We start from the raw sequence: 20,877 nt of genomic DNA on the forward strand, positions 1-20,877 counted from the left end.
GCTCGTACTTAACCGAAAATTTTATTATGCCTTAACAAAATAAATTAATGGGCTGATAAATGCAAATCAGTGCATGACCCCTTCTCGTATGAGTAAAATCAGAGATAGTTGATAATATTACAAAACATATTGACAAGAGAAACATTTTTAAACCGTAAATAGAACAATGGAAATTTCCCGCCTTTTTATTGTGCCAAAAACAGCTAACTTTAACGTGGTATGTTTAGCATGGCCACATGCACAATGGATTGTGCCGACGCGGTACTACTACGTGATGTGCGTTAAATTAAAAATTCAGTTTTGAGCTTTGTAGGTTTTAGATAGAGACGGAAAATTGAAGACAATGTTCTAATGAAGTAAAAGTGCAAGTTTTAAACTGTGTATTAGGCCAAAACCGGGTACCGAATTTGTCAATTCCAAGTGGAAAGGAAAGAAGTACATAGGAATAGGATGCACATTAAAAAGGTAATATTATGGTTTTTGATAATTGCAGAATTTCCTGATTTAAACAAAATCGCGTGCATGTAATACTCCAGAAAAACTTTATTTGCAACAAAACGCAAATGCATTCAGTTTTTTGACTATGTCCATGAAGTTTTGGTTTCAAAGTAAATTTGTCTGGTTACAGGTTAGCATTCAAGGCTTTCGAAGTTACAGGGAGGCGACTGAAATTGAAACTTTTAGTCCCAAGCATAATATTATTGTTGGAAGAAATGGATCTGGGAAAAGTAATTTCTTTTGTGGTAAGTTCAAACTGTTTAAAATGTTGTATGTCAAATTGGAAAGATTATGATTTGCACAGAGCAAATGTTTTTTTGCAAGTTAATGTGTTAGTTAATTGTTTATCAATAACATTTCACAAATGAGGATGCACAAATTGTTTCAGTTTGGTTTTTATGTTTAACTTTGGTAAAATATTTTTTAGGTATGCAGCAAAAAATTACACAATTATTACACTTTTTCCCTTTCATTACTGTGGTAATATTAAAATAAAACCATTTTTTTCCAGCCATACAGTTCGTGTTGAGTGATGAGTACAATAACTTGCGGGCAGAGCAGAGACAACAGCTTCTCCATGTATGTTTGCATTCGTTAAAAATCTAGTTCTATGTTATCTTCTTAATTGAAGTGCTCCTGTAGAATATTTATTTACAATAATGGATTTTCTGTGTTGCAGGAGGGAACAGGGGCCAGAGTTATCTCCGCTTGTGTGGAGATTGTTTTTGACAACTCCGATAATCGACTTCCGGTATATTATTCACTTTTAAGACAAGTGTATTGTATATATTGAAAAAGGATGTGAATGTCACTTGTCAGTAATATGTAAAGTAGAATGATAAGTTCTTGTACTGCTATCCTGTCAAAGTTGTGACTTTCTTTACAAAGATTTAACCCCTGTGTGATTCTACAACACCTGGCCTTAATTGAACAAAAGTTCTGCACTGATTTAACATTGTAGGTCTGTGTGCAGCTCACAGAAAGAAATTCTGTTATTGTCGAAAATTTTTAAAAAGATGAAGTGAAATATATTTTTCCCTGTTAAATACAGATTGATAAAGATGAAGTGACCTTACGTCGTGTTATTGGATCTAAAAAGGATCAATATTTCCTAGACAAGAAGATGGTGACGTAAGATGCGGAAAAATGTATTTAAAACCATATCCCATTGCAATTTTAATCAACATTAATTATGATTCAGAAAAAATGATGTTTTAAACCTCCTGGAGTCCGCAGGCTTTTCAAGAAGTAATCCATACTATATTGTGAAGCAGGGCAAGGTAAGTTCATGTAGTTCTATTTAGATTTTGTCATGTTGCACAAAAAAATACTTTTTTTCGCATGGTAGATCAACCAAATGGCGACAGCACCAGACTCATATCGGCTTCAGTTGTTGCGTGAAGTGGCCGGCACAAGAGTGTATGATGAACGTAAACAAGAGAGCGAACAGCTGATGAAGGTATGCGTTAAGTTTTTCAATCTATAAACTGCTGTTATAACTTTGTATTTGTCGGTGGTATAGTCACTTTTATTGCAAAACACGGTCACACAGTAGCCACTTAAAGATAGTGTGAGTATGATATATAGACAATAAACGTTAAATGTCTCAGTAGCCACCAAAGTGACTCTAACATGAAAGGGTGTACAAAATATAATGTGAAAATATCAATAAAACTTATAATGAAACATGTCTGGCTCACAATAAACTGCAATCTCCAGTGTTTTTTGCATATCTGTACACTTGGATATCTTTGTTTTGTTTCCTTTGTATTATAATTTAAAGCAGACTTGATCAGGTCCTTTGCACATAATTGCACTGGACTTGGAACCTGTTTGCAAAACTAATTGAAACTGTATAAAAAGATGATGTGTTTTCACATTGCCACATGATATAGTTTTCAACAATGAAATTGTCTGACTAAAGACGTATTTATTAATTTGGGCAAAATAAAATATGCAAAAAAATCCTACAAGCTTTGTTGCCCAAAATTTTCATTGTTTTACTCACAAAACTTTTTTATAACAATGCCCAGGAGTCAGATTCTAAAAACAGCAAAATAGAAGAAGTTTTGACGATGATTGAAGATCGTCTCTCGACTCTCCAGGAAGAGAAAGAGGAACTCGCCCAATATCAGACATGGGATAAAACAAGGAGAGCATTGGAATACACTATATATAATCAGGAGCTGAATGAAACTCGCACCAAACTGGACCAGGTAAATTCAGCTTTATATGACCGGAATTGTATGCTTTTTATCTTAAGAAAACATTAGCATTATATGATAAAATATTGTTTTTAAATCTATCTTATATTGTATTTTGTGTTAAACTCATCTGTTTTGGAGCCAAACAGTAACATAGTTGGTTGTTGATTGATAAAAAAAACATGTTTCACTTACTCGTGTGCTGTAGCTTTCCAACAAACGTGAGACAAATTCAGCACAAACGAAGCACTTGCGTGCTCAACAAGATGAAGCTCAGAGAAGAACAAAGGATTTTCAGAAGCAACTTTCACATGTCAACACCAGAATTAAACAACTCACAGAGGAAAAAGAGCAGAGCACATCAGACCGTCAAGAACTAATCAAGAAAAAGGTTTTGTAAAAATTAAAACAAAATTCCTGTCTGAATGTGGTAACATGCAAACATTTCATCTTAATTTGTGACAAAACCTTGCTTTTATACCAAGTATCTTAAATGTAGCAACTGAATAAAAATTACCGATTTTTTTGTTTTTTTTAGGCCCAAATGGAATTGACTTGCAATGATTTGGAGGAGGAGCTCCAGTCTGACCAGCAATCTATGAATCAAGCTCAGTCCGAACTTCAAGATCTTAGAGATAAAATTCTGAGTAAGACAGAGGACAGAGATCGCATTGTTCCCCAGTTTGAAGAAATAGTGACTAAAGAAAAAGATTTTGAAAGAAGGTATTTTTGTTTTCTAGAACCAATACTAATTGCAACTATTTATCAGTGTGTTTCAATTTTTCTCCTTTAAAAGCTGTAAACACAGTATTTTTAACCAGTTTTTACAATGGTTTATCTAAAGTTTTTTTCTTCAAAGGTTGTGCATGTTACTAAAGAGGAGAAATTCCACATATGTATAGAAATAGTAAATTGTAGAAACATTTCAATGGTTGGTGGATCACAAAGGCATAAACTTTCAAATTTCACAGACTTAAGATTTCCGAACAAAGAAGAAAGGAGTTGTACGCCAAGCAGGGACGTGGAAACCAATTTCGCAACCGCGAGGAAAGAGACACCTGGATCCACAGTGAACTAAGAACATTACAACGAGGAATTCAGGACAAGGAAACTCAAATCGTGAATCTGCGTGAAGATATCCTCAGCACAAAGAAAAAGCAACAGGAACTCGAAGCCGAGATTTCAGTATGTTGAGTGTTGTTGTTATTTATGAGTTTGTGAGCAAACTTGATCAGGCTTTTTTGCTTGCGTTGTAGCATCAGGCTTGGAACCAGTTTGCAAAAGTAATATCGAAATTAACTCCATGTATAAACAGATGATGTTTGGTGGTTTAATTTCTACAATTAAAAGCTTGGTTCAGTTTTGTAAAATATAAAAGTTTTAAAAAAAAATGTAGTAAAAAATAAGTATATACATAAAAAAATTTGTTTGCTTACTAAAAGTCGAAAGATATTTTAAGATCCATATACATTTAACTTGGAGTAAAAGAGACTATGTATATAGTGTAAAAGGTGGACATCATTAAGCTGTTTGCAAAATGGGGATTGATTTGGAAATAAATACTTAAAAAGTGTCTTTTATGTAAAATTAGAATATAAAATGACCTTCTGTCATTAATATTGTAATTTTAAATGTGACGTTTCCACCTGTGTCATGCACAAAAAGTGGTGTTGGAATAATGTTTATTTCAGAAAGAAAATATATGTTTTTTAGTGTTTTTCATGTGTCTTTGCAATGTTTGATTTCATATTTTGACTATTTTGCAGGAGAGGACAGTTTCAATTAACGAACACAAAGCAGAAACAGATGCTTTGAGTCGTGAGCTGTTAAACCTGAAGAGACGTAAAGATGAACTCCAAACCAAACGACAACAGTTTTGGAGAACGGAAACCCAGGTCTGGAAACTTTACCATGATATTGTCACTACTGTTTCAACACTGACTTAAATATTTGAGAGTAACTACAAAATTAAAACGCGAACCAAAAGTGTATTGCTCTGAAATTCAAGTTGTAAGATTTTAGTCTTTGGCACAAAAATGTATTGCATTGGTGCAATGTTGTTTGAGTTATTTGTAAAATTATGTAAATTAGCTCAATAATAACAGAATGGTTCATAACATCTGTTATTAGATACAACAAGAAATTGACAACTTTACATCAGAAATCAAAACAAAAGAGCACACTTTAAATTCACTCATTGGAAAAGTGAGTAATTGTTTATTGAAAAGATTAAAAAAATGTTTTTGTACCAACAGTTTGCTCCAAATCATGTAAAGGTCTTTGAATATTTAAAAAATTCACAAGAAAGAATAAACTTATAAGTTATGATTATGTAATTTTTTCACTTGTAACAAAGTTATGAACAAAATTACATACAAGGGTAATTTTAACAAAGGAAATCCTATCTAATTTTAGGCTAGTTTTCATGGCATAGAAAGTATCAACAAAGTGAGGGAACTATTTCGTCAGCGAGGACAAATGGATCTTGTTGACGGTTACAAGGGAATGTTAATTGAAAACTTTCGGTGCTCAAAGAACTTTTTCACATGTGTGGAGGTAAAACTGGTAGCAAGCTGCTTTCTGGCGATTTGCACATTAGTATTTAAAACAATTGTTTTGTAGCTTTAAACATTTGCGTGTTTTTCTTCCTGTGAATTTTCAAGCAAACGTTTTTTACTTTATTAAAGTTTATGTAAATATTACAGTGGTTTTTAACCTTTAATGCTTCGTACCCCGCTTATTGAAATATCGATTTATACAAAATATTGATTTTGTCCCTTATAAACAATAACCTTAAAAAAGTTTCATGGTATTTACCATAGGTTTTTTCTTTGTATAATCCCAGGTCACTGCCGGGGGTAAATTATTCAATCATATCGTTTCAACTGATCGAATCGGCACAAAATATCTAAACGAGATGAATCAGCAGAAGTTGCCTGGTGAGGTCACTTTCCTGCCACTCAACAAACTTGAGGTAAAAAACATTTCATATTGTTCTTCTACATACGCATAAAAATTAATACTAGCCATAAGCTGGTGGAAAATGCATACATTGTAGGTTATAAATGTGCATTTTTTCCGGTGCGAGTGTTAAATTTAAAAATGTATAAACAAAAATCACTGCCATAGGCTTTTTGCATAAATATTTCCTGAACAGCTTAGTAAAAATCTCAATTTTTACCTGTTTACATCGCATGTAAAACAAAAATTTTCTATTTGCAGTCAAGGGAAATTGAATACCCACAGACTGGGGATGCCATTCCTATGATAAGTAAGATGCAGTATACTGAAAACTACGAGGTAGCCATGAGGTAATTTCCAACAAAATCTTTGAAAAAAAACAGTTGCCAAATCAGAACGCTTGTTTTGACATGAAAAAACATCAAATCATGTGTATTTTGTGCAAAAAACAACTTCGTAGATGAACAATACACACAAGAAATAGAATGGCGTGGGCGCCCATGAAATCTAAAAGGTTGTCAAGTCGGGCATTTTTGAATTTTGTATGTTTTGTGTAGATATGTATTTGGGAAAACGCTTATATGTCGATCGATGGAAGTTTCAACACAACTTGCCAGAGCTCATCAACTTGATTGCATCACACTGGAAGGTAAACTCTACAAGATGTTGTTTAGATGCAGGAGCACCATAACTTCCACATCCAAATCTTGTATAATCTTAAATGCAGTTGCGTTGAAACGTTTGTCCTAAAATAAGTTTTGCTTAGCTTAGGTAGGTAAATCTGTTTCATGCGTTTTCCTAATACACAAACTAGGTTCACACATTGGTATAAAAATATTATTTTAGGTCTTTAAGTATTTAAAATGAATACAAAAATTATGTTTAAACGTAGAACAAACTATTAATTTTTCCTAATGCAATATGGCTCTTCTGGCAGCATCAGCAATAATTTAATAACTTTTCCAACATTTACCTTTGTAGGAGATCAGGTTTCACGTAGAGGAGCATTGACGGGTGGTTACGTTGACAACCGTAAGTCGCGTCTCGATCTTTACATCGCGAAGCAGGATTTGCAAACTCAACTCACAGACATGGAAGCTGAACTTTCGAGAAACAAGGAACAGCAGCAGAATCTGGAGGTTGGCAAACATTCTGCGTTAAATAATAGTTAAAAAGTTGATATTGGTTAAGTAAGAGATACCAGTAGTACAAAACGTAATAACTATATGCTTGCTTGTGCACTGCTTTTATAAGAGACTGACTCTTATAAAAGCAGTGCACAAGCAAGCATATAGTCATAGATCAGAGACTGACACGACAAACTGAAGAAATTGAAAAACGTAATAAATAAACGAAGAGCTTGGAAACATAACTCACTCCTTTGTAAATCTCAGCTATATGGGCTGTATAGTTTGTTCGAAACCGGAATATGTAACCAAATCTAAACTCAATCTCCTGCAATTGACATGATGAAAATATTAGCATTTGCTGATACAAACTGTTTTATTTTTTTGTCAGATATTCACAAACAACGTTGTATGGCATTTTTTATTTTGTTGTGGTTCTACAGGCCGAAAGTACGAGGGTTATGGACGAGTTGCAAAAACAAGAGACCAAAAATAAACAGAACAAGGACATCTATGACCGCTATAAGGCAGAACTTCGAATGAAACGGGAACAACTCCAGGCAATTCAGAGAGCTCTGGATCCAAAGGTGTGGGATTTTTTGCTTTTGTGGTCAAAAATATCAAAGAATCTCGTCGTTTTATTGCTTTAAAGATCTGATTAAGGACGTAAAAGGCTAATAGTTAATTTTTAATACAAATCCAAACCAATAAGACGGGTACATTTGTTGAAATATGTCTTCATTTTGTTTCGTTGTACTTCGGAGAAACTCTATAAAGCAGATCTAAGTTTTTTTGTAAGCTGCACTGATACTAGTTAAGAGTATGGTTGAGATAGTGGCGACCGTTTTAACTCTACTATGTCTGGTTTGGGACCCAAAATAAAAAGCGGATTACTTTAAGTGAATATTACAACTTTTTTAACAAAGTTTTTAGATCTATATTTGATTCGAAACTCTATAAAGCACTGATGCTTGTCACTAGTGTAGTTAAAATTTTAGGGACCGGTAAACTTTATCTCAGTTGATTCGCATTGTTAATATTTGTAGGAACGTTCGTTGGCGAGTTTACAAACACACTGTGAGGCGTTGAGGTCAACCAAGTCGTCCCTGGAAGAAGAGATGGGGACAGATTTACTTTCCCAACTCTCGAGCGATGACCAATCGGAGGTGGATCGACTTAACGACGAAATAAAACAGGTACGCCTATCCCTGGTAGCAAATAGCATATTAAGTTTACAAAAGAATAGTGTTTTTCTGCTTTGTTTACCGAGGTAAGAACTAAAGCTTTGAAGTTGTACTGCATGTACGAAATAGGTTTCATTAAAAAGGATGTTATTCACCAACTTGCTTAAAAGTAAATACTTAATGAATGCTTGGGTTTTACACAACTAACTTTACATTATTTTATCACATTCTAATTTAATTTCTCCGTTCTTTTGTTCCCAAATAACTCACAGAGAGCGATGGACGACCAGCGTCAGTGCCAGCTTTTATTTAAAATTACACAGAAATATTAATTTCGCCTTGACGGCATCATCAGTTTCTGTGTAACTTTAAATAAAAAAAATGGCACTGACGCTGATCGTCCATCACTCTTTGTGAGTTATTTGGATGCTTGACAAGTTGGTACCACCTAACAAACAGACTGATTCCTGTGGTCTGAATGACTTTTTTCGCTTCTTTTCCCTTTAAAGACATTTTATTTAATAGCATCATTCTTGATTTTGTCAGTTGACTGTCGACCATAAGAACGCAGTCCAACAACGCGTTCGCCTGGAGAGCAAAAAGACGAGTTTGGAAAATCTCCTCGAGGATAACTTGATCCGCAGACGCGATCAACTCATGCAGGTATGCGTAGTGTAATGCTTCATTGTCTGTTACGCCCCAGTGAACATGACGTCACTTTAATTCGCTATGTAAGCGCGACTAATTGTAATGTAAGGCCTTGGCCGCTTGCACCGATGTACGACAATACGGTATGGAGTAAAATATTTTCCCTTCCGAACGCCAAATTAGGACCTTTTTGTCCTGTAGTCACGGACACGGTAACAGCGTAGTCGTAATGGGATCAAAATCCACTTCCGTGCCACGAATGGTGCAAAGGATGCGATGGAAATACGCTGTTGGTGGGGTTTGAACTCACAACCTGTGTGTTGCGTAAATCACTAAGACGAACATTCTTGGACGTTGAATTTGTTGTTTTGTTTTCAGGAAATGCAAGAACTGTCGGTTGATATTCGTCAGCAAAAATTGTCTCAGTGTCAGAATGACCACAAGTTGGCGGGAGAGCAGTTAGAGTTAACGGACACAAGGCTGAGAGGTGATTTCTGCTATAATATTATTGTAAGAATGTTTCTACACAAAAGAACCAGAATGGAAAAAAATGTATTTGATTCATTGCAACCAAACGCGACATTTTTTTGACGTATCACCGGTTCCATGTGACCATCATAGCGTTCTGCACTAAGTACAAAAATATACGTCCGTAGCCTCTAAATTGTTTTACAAAAAAATTGTGGATTATTTTTACATCAATGCAAGCAACAACTCCAATTTAGCCCGAATGTTGTATTTGTTCTTCTGGCACATAAGTTACGAGTTTTTTTATATTGTAAGTAACGTTTCGTCCACCAGCCGGTGGGACTTCCTCAGGGTTATGTAGCAACGATAAAACGTAATGTGTGGCAGAAGAACAAATATTATCAAGTTGTATTGGTTGTTGACATATAACCTAATATACCATAGCGCATCATCAAAAACTTCCATTTTTACTTCTGTAGACAACTGCCGACAATGTGCTGGCGATCACTGTCCTTTCAGTAACAATAAACACACAAAGCACTTGTTCTTAACCAGAATTAGCCCGGTATAATGTATATAGTAATATATATTTCGCCATTTAGGCTTTATCAGCTCCTTGTTGAAATATAATAATAATAATTTTGTGTCATGTAGAACTTGAACAGGAGATGATGAACTTGGAGCAGGAGCAAGGTAACCTCATCACTAAGGTGGAGGAGTACAGGAGCAAGGAGAGGGAGTGGAGAGAGAAGATCTCTGAGGATGCTCGGGAGCTGGAAAAAGCCACAAACAAACAGGTGTGATTACGACATTACCACATAAACTTCTTCATGTTGTTTTGTGCGTAAATAAATATAAACATGCGTGGATTTGTATTATAGCAAATTTCTTATGATAACACATGTGTAACTACCAAGGATATATTTAAGTGAATTGTCTTTTTAACCTTATTATATTGTTGGGTTTTAAATTTTCAAAAATAGTCTTGACGTCATTCAGACGAAATATGGGTTGCTGCTATCTTGTCTTTTCACTGAGCATTCTTAACTTGGATTTGTAATGAAGTTAGTTGTGGAAAAATGTGATATTAGTCGAGTTTATTTTATATATTTTTGCCACCAGAGCATGCTCATCAAAAAGAAGGAGGAATCGATGAGGAAGATTAGAGATCTTGGATCTCTTCCTCAAGATGCGTTTGACAAATATCAAGGATTAAGTCACAGAGCTGTGAGTATTTTGAGAGTAAATGTTGACAATGCGCTTGTGAATGTTTAATCAAGACTGTTTTTTTTGGTACATTACACCAATTGGGGTTGCGCCAGGAAACGGGCTGTGCTTGAAAAAGTTGGTCACTTAGTATTTATTTATTCTAAAAAGAAGGTTTTGGGTCAACTCAGTCGACCAACATGAGTTACTTTCATAATACAAAGTTAGGTTACAAAAAATCTGTTTCTTTCGAAAGGTTACGAAAAATCTGTTTCTTAGTTGATGAAACGATTGGACGAATGCAACCAAGAATTAAAGAAATATTCTCATGTGAATAAGAAAGCCCTGGAACAATTTGTTTCATTCTCGGAACAGAAGGAGAAGCTGTTGGGCAGGAAGGATGAAATATACAGAGGTATGTGTTGCTGTGAATACCTCTGCTTGTTTGCGATTGGTTTAAAGTAGATAACATGGCATTATTTACGTCCCTTTGAACAAATCCAAAATTTAAACGTCGTGTTATCATTTATGGAGATTACAAAATTCAAAGAATAGATATTCAAAACACGAGTCTTGAGTTTTTTAAACTCCTACTATAAAAGGCGTGCAAAAACCGGTGTGTGCAAGTAACTGTTTTTGTTTTCAGGCAAGACGGCCATTCTAAACCTTATGGAGCATCTTGAACACGAAAAGTATGAAGCCATCCAGTTTACGTTTAGACAGGTGTGTTAAGTTCAATCCTAAACACGACATTGTAGTTACGGATGTTATATTAGTCAGTTACATAAATCTAGAATTACGAAATATGAACCCTATCCCGTTTTTGCCTTATTGCCAAAACAATACGTTACTTTTACATGCCAAGCACAAATGTGTGGCGTTTTAAATGGTTAAAGGTGTATTGTAAACCTGTGTTTTCCAAACTTTTATGCCCGTGGAACACTACAACGTTATTTGTTAGTTAACAATAAACCTCCGAAACCAGTTTTTTTAATCTAAATTTCTGTCATTTTTTCTTTTGTTTTTTTTTATCTCAATTTCTTATGCGTTTCTTGCCCAAACGTTCACCCATGTTTGCCAAGAACTAGACATTGGCATTTTGTATTGGAAAAAAATTGAGGAATTGCGGTCGTGAGCGTTTGGAAGTTTTTTATTATTGTTAATTATTTTACTTCTGCGAAATTTTCGGCCTATTCAGTTGCTGCTGGGTCTAAATATATCCACATGAATGACAAGAAACACGATTTGCGTTGCTCCTGTCTGGTTGTTTGCTCCGTTTACATCACGAACACAATACCCAATGGTTTATCCATAAAAAACAAACCATATTAAGTTACATCGTTGAACTGTTTATTAAATTAATGAAATTGCACTATAAAAACACTAGAGAAATTGTCTAAATTGGTTTCCCTAATGCACACTAGAAATATACGCACTTTTTTCAGTTTGTCGTATAGTTAGTTTTAAGTTGTGCCTATATTTTCCTTGATTTTATATCTTAAATTCCTGTAACTGTTCTTATAACACAAATAACCCCTAACGTTTACAAGTTCACGCTTCGATAAAGTAGATTTTTCGGAAACAAATTTTGACGCAATTAAACGGAATATGACGTCATTATCCACGCGAGCCTTATCTACGATCTGTGACGTCAGTCTGATTAGCTGAATATAACTGTGGAGCCAGAACAACCACGCTATTTTTAACTGAATAGATAAATAAAAAATGGTAATGTTTTCAGCAAGACGGACCAGTATCTTTACTCTTAGAACTAAACCGAATACTTAAAACAAACAATATAGTCCATGTGACTACTACGAAATTAATTTTACAGACGTTTCGTAGCATTTTACAGACTTCACTGCACCATTTTGTTCGCTTACCTGCATTTCACATCCAGAATGAATTTAGTAGCACTTGCATTGGTTGTACTGTTTGTCTTTGAAGATTTATAAAACTGTGGGCTATGTTCCTAAACTGAGTACGTTCTCTATGTTTCTTGTTACCATGGAAACCTTTCCATTCTCGCAGGTGTCGAAGAATTTCAGCGACGTGTTCGTGAAGTTGGTGCCAGGGGGCAAAGCGACTCTCATCATGAAACGAGGAAATGCGCCACAAGAGGGCGACTCGCAGTCTAGCGAGATTTCCGTTGACCAGTTTGTCGGTGTTGGAATAAAGGTAACAGTTACAGACAAAGGTTACGATAAGACTATGTGCATTTGTGATCATTCTTTGTATCTTATTGGACGTTGTTTGGTTGTAGAGTTTATACACATTAGCTGCTTTTAGAGTTGGGCTTTTTCATTGTATAGTTTTTAACTTACGCGACGTTTCTTTCATAAATTTTGATAGCTAAGGTACAAGAAAAATGGGGGTACGCGTTTGCGAATGATTTTAGAGTTGTCCACTTTGCTATCGGATACTTAATTTGGTATTGATAGTCTTACACTATAGTTTCGAATTTGCGCAATGGCCCGTTTCGGCTTATTTGTCAATTATGTTGGTTTCTTTCCTTTAGCACTCCATGTGAACATTACTAATTGCATAAAATCTCCAACTAGGTTTCTTGTAGAGTTGCTTAATTTTCAATCGAATAGGTGAATTGGTATTGATATTTGCAAAGTTTTGAACTTGTGCAAGTGCCCCTCAAAACGTTTTTTTAGACAATTTTGTTTCTTTCCTTCAACGCCCAATACAAACGAGTCATTAAAATCTCCTTAATTTTCAGGTTTCTTTCTCCGGGAAAGCGGCGGAGACGCGAGAAATGCAGCAACTTAGTGGAGGACAGAAATCCCTCGTTGCACTTGCTCTTATATTTGCAATTCAAAAATGTGACCCGGCTCCCTTTTATCTGTTCGACGAAATCGACCAAGCCCTCGACCCAGCGCATAGGTTAGTTGTAAACTAAATGGTTGGATTCTAAATTTATAGTAACTGAACAGGTGCTAACTTTTAAATTCAGAAACACAACTATACAAAATGTATGTTGTTTTACGCAGTTAGCGATCAATTTATCTTTGGTGCAAATGAATGGGAGCGTTTAAGTCTCAATGAAACATGCCAGGGTTATAAATTTTTCAAATGGAATGGAGTCAGTTATGTGCATAGAAAATGTACGCAGTGTGCGTCTAAACCATTTACTATGTCACAAGTTATTCAGCAAATTTATGGCTCAGTGTAAAAACGTAGTAATGCTGTATTATATGTGACGAATCGATGTACTAAATTGAGTGCTGCAGACACGGCGTACACACTGTTTCGACCTGTAAGTTCTCATCAATGCAGCTGTTGACTGTGACACTGGGCTAGCTTTTACACTAGAAGGCACACAAACTTCCACTTTGTGGTACCTTTCATTCGACGTCGATCCGTCGGGTACCAAACTGGGTACGAAACAACAGAGATGTATTAAACTTTTACAAAAAGCCAATAATTAGAAAAACGCACTTCACACAAAAAATCTTCTTCCATTTCACTTGGATTAGGTAGTATAATTATCACCAGAAGAGCCCGTACCATGGATAGCATTTCTGGTAGCCAATGTATTACATATTGATTTCCTGTAGAACCTCCGTTGCCAACATGCTGAAGGAACTGAGTTCAACTGCACAGTTTATCACAACCACATTTAGACCCGAACTTCTGGAGGCCGCTGACAAGTTTTACGGGGTCATATACAGAAACAAGGTAGGGATTATGACTTGTACCTAACCACTGTAGAAGTGGTCTTATTTACCTTGGTTTCATCGTCGGTACACCATAACATTGCTGTTTGCAAACATGTAACACTAAGAATAGCAGCTATTACTTCGGACACTTGTGTTGTAATATAATAATTCACACCGGTTGCTTATGTGATTCACTTTAGTGACTCATTCCACGTCTAGATAAAAATATTAAACAGTGTTTTGATCAGGAAGGTCCAAAAGGCGGAACTTCTTGAGACAGAACCCTTATTATCCGCGTTATAGTCACGCTGGACTTTCGAAAGTGTGACTATCGCGTAGCAGTTAAAACGAAAATAGACCATAGGATTTGCTCTGTGGGATTTTTCTTCCACTTATGCGACTTCCTTTCACTTAACACTTCTTCCTGTATCTGCTTCTCAAATTACATATTCCAAGCAACGATTCTTTAGGTATCCCATCGAGCATTTTGGCGCAACCATTTGTCCAGCTTATACCAGAATTTGTTAATTAGGATTTTAAAGGTGTTTGGGCTGTAATATTTAAACAGCACCGAGTGTGCGTTAAATCACACGTTGTGCAACTCTGCTTTCTCAAATCTGTTAACTTGTAATGAATATTAGTTTTTGATAGACTCTGTTAAAAATTTGCCTAATCTACCTATTCCACGTGCTATACTTTACATTAAACGATATATACACACCAACATAACATACATATCAACGTTTGCAAGGTTTTTTTCCAAGGAGTTCTTCGACTCGAATCTGGTTTCACACCTGTTTCTCGTGCAGGTGTCAATGATACGAACAATCACCATCGACGAAGCGAGAGAATTCGTGGAGGACGATCAAGTTCACAGTTAAAACGTGATCCGTTGTTCGCGGAAACGCCCCTTACACTGCCACTCTGCACATTGTACATATATATATAAGAATGATACGTTGCTCTTGTGCAAACTTTGAATTGTTGCCCTAAAGTCAACGCTGTTACATAGGGGGTGTCCCCGCCGCGTTTGCGACTCGTGGTTTTCAGTGAGGCGAATTTTTTAATTCCATTTGTTTCCAATGACTGTAAAGCTACGTGCGATTCGGCCGAAAAACTGCCATTGTTTCGCTGGAAGTTGCCAAAGATCTTCGGGTGCTCCATGACCAAACCACGTGTACAAGTACAGGGGAATTCCCCGGTGTCGAGATTACGAAACAAGTGATATTTGAGCAGGACATCGCGTCAACCCCAACTTGCAGAAAGATCGTGATTTTGATGTTTTTCAGTTTTTTTTTTACTGCTTTAACATTTGGATTTGTCCAATTTGCGTTCGAAAGTTTTTGAATACATGTTCTTAGTCCAGTTTGTGTGTATTTTTCAACTCGGAAAATGGAAGTCCGTATTATTTTGCTGTTAAATGAGCCACCTTTTGTCCAACCAATGAGGAATTACCCGTTATTGATGTGGGACTAAACACAACTCTGACCCACGTACATCGGTGACAAAAAACGTCCGTACATGAGGGGAAATTGGGGATCAGGATACATTGTGACTCAACAAAAATTTTCTAGTCGTTTTAATGTCCAGCTCATCTTCACTCGTGCAATCGTGACCTAATGCATAATAGAGGGTTGTCCGGAAGTGATGTAAAGCTATTGGGTAAAAACTTTCCTATGATCGAAACTGCTGGTGAGCTTAGTCGTACATAATGTGGTTTCGTAGGCCTTGTAGCGAAGCCTTACAAATGCGAGCCGCGTAATTGTGTAAAGTTATAGCATTTGGTATCCCACATGTACGTTTCCTGCTTCTGATTGTCTTGACCACGAAAAATGGCAATGTTGGTGGTTCAGCGTCAAAGTTGGGTAATGGTGGTGTATCTTATCACCACAACCTCCCGAGTCTATGCGTGACAACAAAGTCTGCACATAAATCCAACACAAACATTGCACACTTGTCTGAAAGTGATTTATTCGGCATTTTAATTCACGTACGGGAATCAAAAACATGGACCTCATTCGTACGCTTTGCCAACAAGTCGCATGATGTTGGATTAGCGAAAGTATCCAATAAGGAAACGATTTGGGCGCAAGAGCGATTGACGTCACGAACAAATTGCACCAAACGGTTGTCGTAAGTTCGCTTCAAAAGTGCGTCACGGGGTGCTTATTTTTGCAACAATAGCAGTTCTTGCCAAGCCTACACGTTTAGTCTGCAACGTGGCAGAAAAAAAAGTTGTGGGTGCCATCGCCCCGCTTACAAACTTTCATAGCACTCTTATTAACGTGCATAGATATTTTAAAAAAGGGACATGATTGGCAGGATTGCCCACTGCACAGGTCCTTACTTGGTGATCACAGCTATTGGATCGAGGTCATGCTATTACAGGCTTCGCGTCACAGGTATTGCACCCTAGCTGTACCAGCAGTCACTTTTTACCGTGGGAGCGAGATCAGAAAAAATCAAGCTCCCGGTGAGGTTTGAACTCACGACCCTGAGCTAACCAGGCCCAACGCTCTTCCAACTGAGATACAGCAGCTCGACGGTATCGGGGTATATTGTGGCCAAAGGACACAGGTTAAGCAATTGTGAATTGCCGACTGAAGGTCTCGCCGAAAATGCTTCAGTTTGTCTTCAGACAATCCATTCCTCCTGATTAACCTCGTTGCAACCTCCTATACTTCATCTTTATCACTGGTTTGACTTCGTGGTTTTGTTTCAGAACATGTCAGGCAACTTTCGCACGTGAGTTGCTCGATTTCGTTACGTCTTTTGTCACGTTTTTGTCTCTTGCGTCGCCTGAAAGAGAAATGCTTACATTGGGTTGGTTGACAATTGCACGCGCCAGCCGTTTGTTCTATTAATAATTCTGTGGTCTATATAGTTAGCCGACGAAACTAAATTTTGTTTTGGGTTGAATTTCGACGTTCGGTTTAACGTAGCGTTGTTTTTAAATGCTGCCAAAAGTTTGGTTCAAAAGAATAACATGATAAGGAAGCGTTTGTTTGCCACGGGTAAAATTAAAACAATGGCTCTACCTGGTCCACATTTTATCCAAATCGATTTGTAATTCTCCAAACACTGTTAATTGTCTTTGTCGTAGGTTTTAAAGCAATAATTGCAATCGAAATCCCCACAACGTGCAGAATGAATGACTTTTTAGTGTCATTTGGAGAATAGCATGTCTATTACGTTATTCAGACTTCTCGCTATACAATTATATAGCTGCATGGTGCTTACCGATAGAGTTGGTTGACGTAGGAGACATAAAGCTTTCGTCGACTTGCAGTGATCGCAAGAGTCGTATCCAGAAAAATCGCTTTCTCATTTTTGTACGGGAAGCTGCCGGGTCCCCTGTCGGCCATTGTAAAGAACTCAGTCCAATGAGTTGCAAAGGAATTTCACAATCTGGAGGAAAACAGCAAAAAAGATAACATTCCTTTTCTCAAAACAGCTGAAATTTTGAATGAAAGCCTGGTTTACTTTGAAAAATCTCAAATTTTTAAAGCTATAAAACGGGGGTATAATTTATTACATTCTGCATGAACTCGTTTATAATTCCCTTCACAATTTTGAATTTTCGGAACGGACAAGGCCCAATTTGCATATAGGCTACTGTTCAAAATACTTTATTTGGTAATTTTTCTATTCTAACGCACCAAATATTTCACACTATTCGTTGCGTAATTTATGATCGTGCGGTTTACTATTTCATGATCTGTGTCATAAATGCATCCCATGCAGTATACCAGTAATGTCTGTGAGTATTTCATATTACTCGTAACGGCAAACTTACCGTCAAGCACAATCGGGATGATTCTGTTTTTAAGTCCGTTCGGGTCAATGTGATGCGCCAGGAGTATCTCGTATTGTTTCCATGACGACGTGACGTATTCGTGACTGAGACAAACGATTGTCCTTCTGGAGTTTAACACCGATGCTAAATATAAAGATGGCGACATTAAAACCGTTGCTCGCATCGTATTATACTCCATTTAGATACAATAGTTATCACCAAGTTCTAATATAGTTTGTAACCTAAGTATTTCGTTTGTTCGTACTTAAAACCATCATTAGGTTCGCAGGCAAAACAGCCAAATAACTTCAACGGTCTAACCCAGTGCTTCCCAACCTTTTTTAGTTCGCGACCCACTTTTAATGCAAGTTTTATTGTGCGACCCACAATAAGATATGACCAAACGAATGTTATGTAATAACAATGCAATAATTTTGTGATCTAATAGAAAACTGTAACATTTAGAAATAGCTTTCGCGACCCACTGGTTGGGAAGAACTGGTCTAACCCATTATATCACAGTTTAACACAAATTAATTTAAAGACATGAGAAGTAATGTTTCGTAAGTTATTCAGGTTGCATTTTATAAATCGCGTCTTTCATGCTAAAGCAATCACCGCAATAAATAACACTCTGTTTTCTGCCTTATCCGGTGGTTTTTGTACAATGGAACACAAGGACTTTTTAACTGGGGCACAAAGCTACTTAAAAATATTATGTAGTTTGGTAACACTGTCCTATGCGCAACCATACCTTGTATTGTCTGTGAGGGACTCAGTCCTGCGGGTCTGTCTCGTTCATAGAGGAAACAGTTAAGGTTGAGTTTGTTTTCCAACAAGGAAAGAAGGTTGTTTTCCACCCAGTCGAGATTTTCCTCATGACAGGAAATGTTCACATCGTAGATATGTGTTTCTACACAGATAACGATAAAGGGTCAAATTTAATATCTTACGAGTTTCTTGTTGCATTTTAAATACAAAAAACAAGATATACAACAAATAAATTGTTACTGATGCTGCCAGGCATATTTATTGCTTAATACTGCTCTTCTGGCAAACTTTATTGTATTTACGTTTCTCGAGTATTAAGATATACAACATTTGAAGGCCTGTAAAACTTTCCCTATTACTACTATTCACGTTCTTTCAAAATGCGTGGAAGCAGCAATGCATACTTTCGTACGCCAAGACATGATCGCTCCATCGCGAGTGCTTATATATCGGTGATCTCAACTGTAGAGTGGGATATTATACATTGATAACATATTGGACCTATGTACTCACCCAACGGCCTAATCGGTGGCCATTATATATACGGTTTGTAATCTTTTTTAACCATTTAGTTTCTAATACATTGTTCATAACCAATATAAACAACTGGGGGATTTGAATCACGATGGTTTAAACAGAAAGGCCTAATATTCTAGCCATCGAGCAGACGTTTCGAACACCACTGAGTTCACCTTTAGTGCTAACTAAGAGTGAGTTGCAACTCGGAGGTGAATTATGTTACATCTCCAATGTTTTCAACCAACTTACAAATTTTCAAGAATTCAGCACCAATTTTTACCTTTGTTAATTTCTTCCATATGGGATACCTTCTCATACGGACAATTGAAATTACAATGCTTGGCGCTTGAGTTATCGACAGATTTCAGTTTGTCCTCGGAATCCAAACTTGATTGCAACCAACGGCTGTTGGAACGCTTCTTGCGGCTCTCGCGTTGTTTGTTCCTCAGTTTTTGTCCAGATATTCTACAGCCCATAGTAGCCAGTATAGTTTGACGACACATCAATAACGCACGAACTTTTTCTGTTGTTTCTTTTTGTTGTAATTTGCACTTAGCTACTCATCTGGTCAGTACAAATGGTACAAAACATGTTAAAGCTGAAATATCTACAAATTTTGTATCTAAATTTTACAAATCATTGACTCAATTTCCCCAACTAATACCTGATTGTATTTAACAAAAATAATTATCATAATACGGTTAGTTAAACGTGTAGTAGGCTACCGCCTATTGGTAACTCTGGCCTCTGCTGAAATATCTTCCACACACACAAGCGGCAGTTTTTCGACTGCTTATGATTTGTTCGGGCATTTGCACCAAGTACTTTCCCAATCTGTTAGGATGTGACGCAATTTTGCGGAAGACGCGCGCAAATCGTGCATTACAGCGCGTGATTTACTTCACGGTTCGCCCTTTCAAACCAAAACAGCACACTGTAATCTACCTTTCTTTTCCATGATAAATAATGTTTCCTTTACTGCACCCGTCTAAAGACTTCCTGTAGTGCATGTAATGATGTCATGAACGTGGCGTGTGATCAAATATCATATATCCGCCCATTGTAGAATGTTGCAAAGGGCACGTTCAAGAATATAAGCCTATAATCGCAGGAACTTTATTAGTAGTGACGTCAAACAAAACACGTAGGCTATACGCTGCTTCACAATGACGGCAATATTTTGAAAATGTTCATAATAAGTACTGCAGCCTACTTGTAACTTCACCTACCGATTGAAATTTATGTCTTGTTTTGTTTTTCGAAACAATTTATCCAAATATGTCTGATTATCTTGGTTTCTATTTTTACTTTTTGCGCCAACGCAAAGTGACTTGTATCACATATTAAACCTCCATTTATGAACCTTTCATAGATTTACATTTATTAACCATAATCCTTATGTTGCCTTTGTTCATTTCCAAACTAGTACGCAATCGTTTAATTTTTTGTGAAAGAAAATATTCATTTTATTTTTTTATGTTTATGGATGTGTGACCCTGACGTCAGTGGAAACTGGAAAGTCCCTACCTGTACTTCTCGATTGTGTACAAAACCAAAGGTTCGGTGTTTTCCGTGACACGGTTGGCTTCTTCTACGGTTCCAGAAACTGCTTTTTAACAATGTTTTACAAGAAACAGAATGACAGCTGCCGAAACCGAATTATATGCACTTGCCAGATGTATATAGTTTCAGATTCCGAAGTACTTATACGATAACTTCCAAGGTTGTATCCTAACCGCTTGCGCGTATTGTTCATTTATTGTTGTTGTATTTCGTGTAGAAAATATACGCATCTGTAAGCTCGTTTAAAGTATGTCCGTGTGCTTT

At 36.6% G+C, this 20,877-nt stretch overlaps 2 protein-coding genes across 2 annotated transcripts; one reads left to right on the plus strand and one right to left on the minus strand.

Moving 5' to 3' along the window:
* Positions 1–307: 307 nt before the first annotated feature.
* Positions 308–15,329, plus strand: LOC145909062 (structural maintenance of chromosomes protein 3-like). Its single transcript, XM_082996384.1, has 30 exons — positions 308–465; positions 629–743; positions 1,010–1,077; positions 1,178–1,249; positions 1,550–1,629; positions 1,700–1,778; positions 1,847–1,957; positions 2,532–2,714; positions 2,911–3,093; positions 3,241–3,425; positions 3,674–3,887; positions 4,469–4,597; positions 4,833–4,907; positions 5,118–5,258; positions 5,548–5,676; positions 5,925–6,013; positions 6,221–6,312; positions 6,645–6,802; positions 7,234–7,377; positions 7,837–7,986; positions 8,521–8,637; positions 9,001–9,109; positions 9,745–9,887; positions 10,213–10,317; positions 10,576–10,711; positions 10,943–11,019; positions 12,328–12,474; positions 13,025–13,188; positions 13,863–13,983; positions 14,774–15,329. The coding sequence occupies exons 1-30, from the start codon at positions 451–453 to the stop codon at positions 14,843–14,845; spliced, it is 3,603 nt and encodes a 1,200-aa protein (XP_082852510.1). The 5' UTR covers positions 308–450; the 3' UTR covers positions 14,846–15,329.
* A 599-nt stretch (positions 15,330–15,928) lies between these two features.
* On the minus strand, positions 15,929–19,626 carry LOC145908629 (toll-like receptor 6). Its single transcript, XM_082995947.1, has 5 exons — positions 19,331–19,626; positions 18,515–18,673; positions 17,761–17,904; positions 17,205–17,372; positions 15,929–16,763 (listed from the first exon to the last, which is right to left on the minus strand). The coding sequence occupies exons 1-5, from the start codon at positions 19,551–19,553 to the stop codon at positions 16,693–16,695; spliced, it is 765 nt and encodes a 254-aa protein (XP_082852073.1). The 5' UTR covers positions 19,554–19,626; the 3' UTR covers positions 15,929–16,692.
* Between the last annotated feature and the right edge of the window lie 1,251 nt (positions 19,627–20,877).

The sequence above is a fragment of the Ascidia mentula genome, chromosome 7 (genome assembly GCF_947561715.1).
Source record: "Ascidia mentula chromosome 7, kaAscMent1.1, whole genome shotgun sequence".
Lineage (NCBI taxonomy): Eukaryota > Metazoa > Chordata > Ascidiacea > Phlebobranchia > Ascidiidae > Ascidia > Ascidia mentula.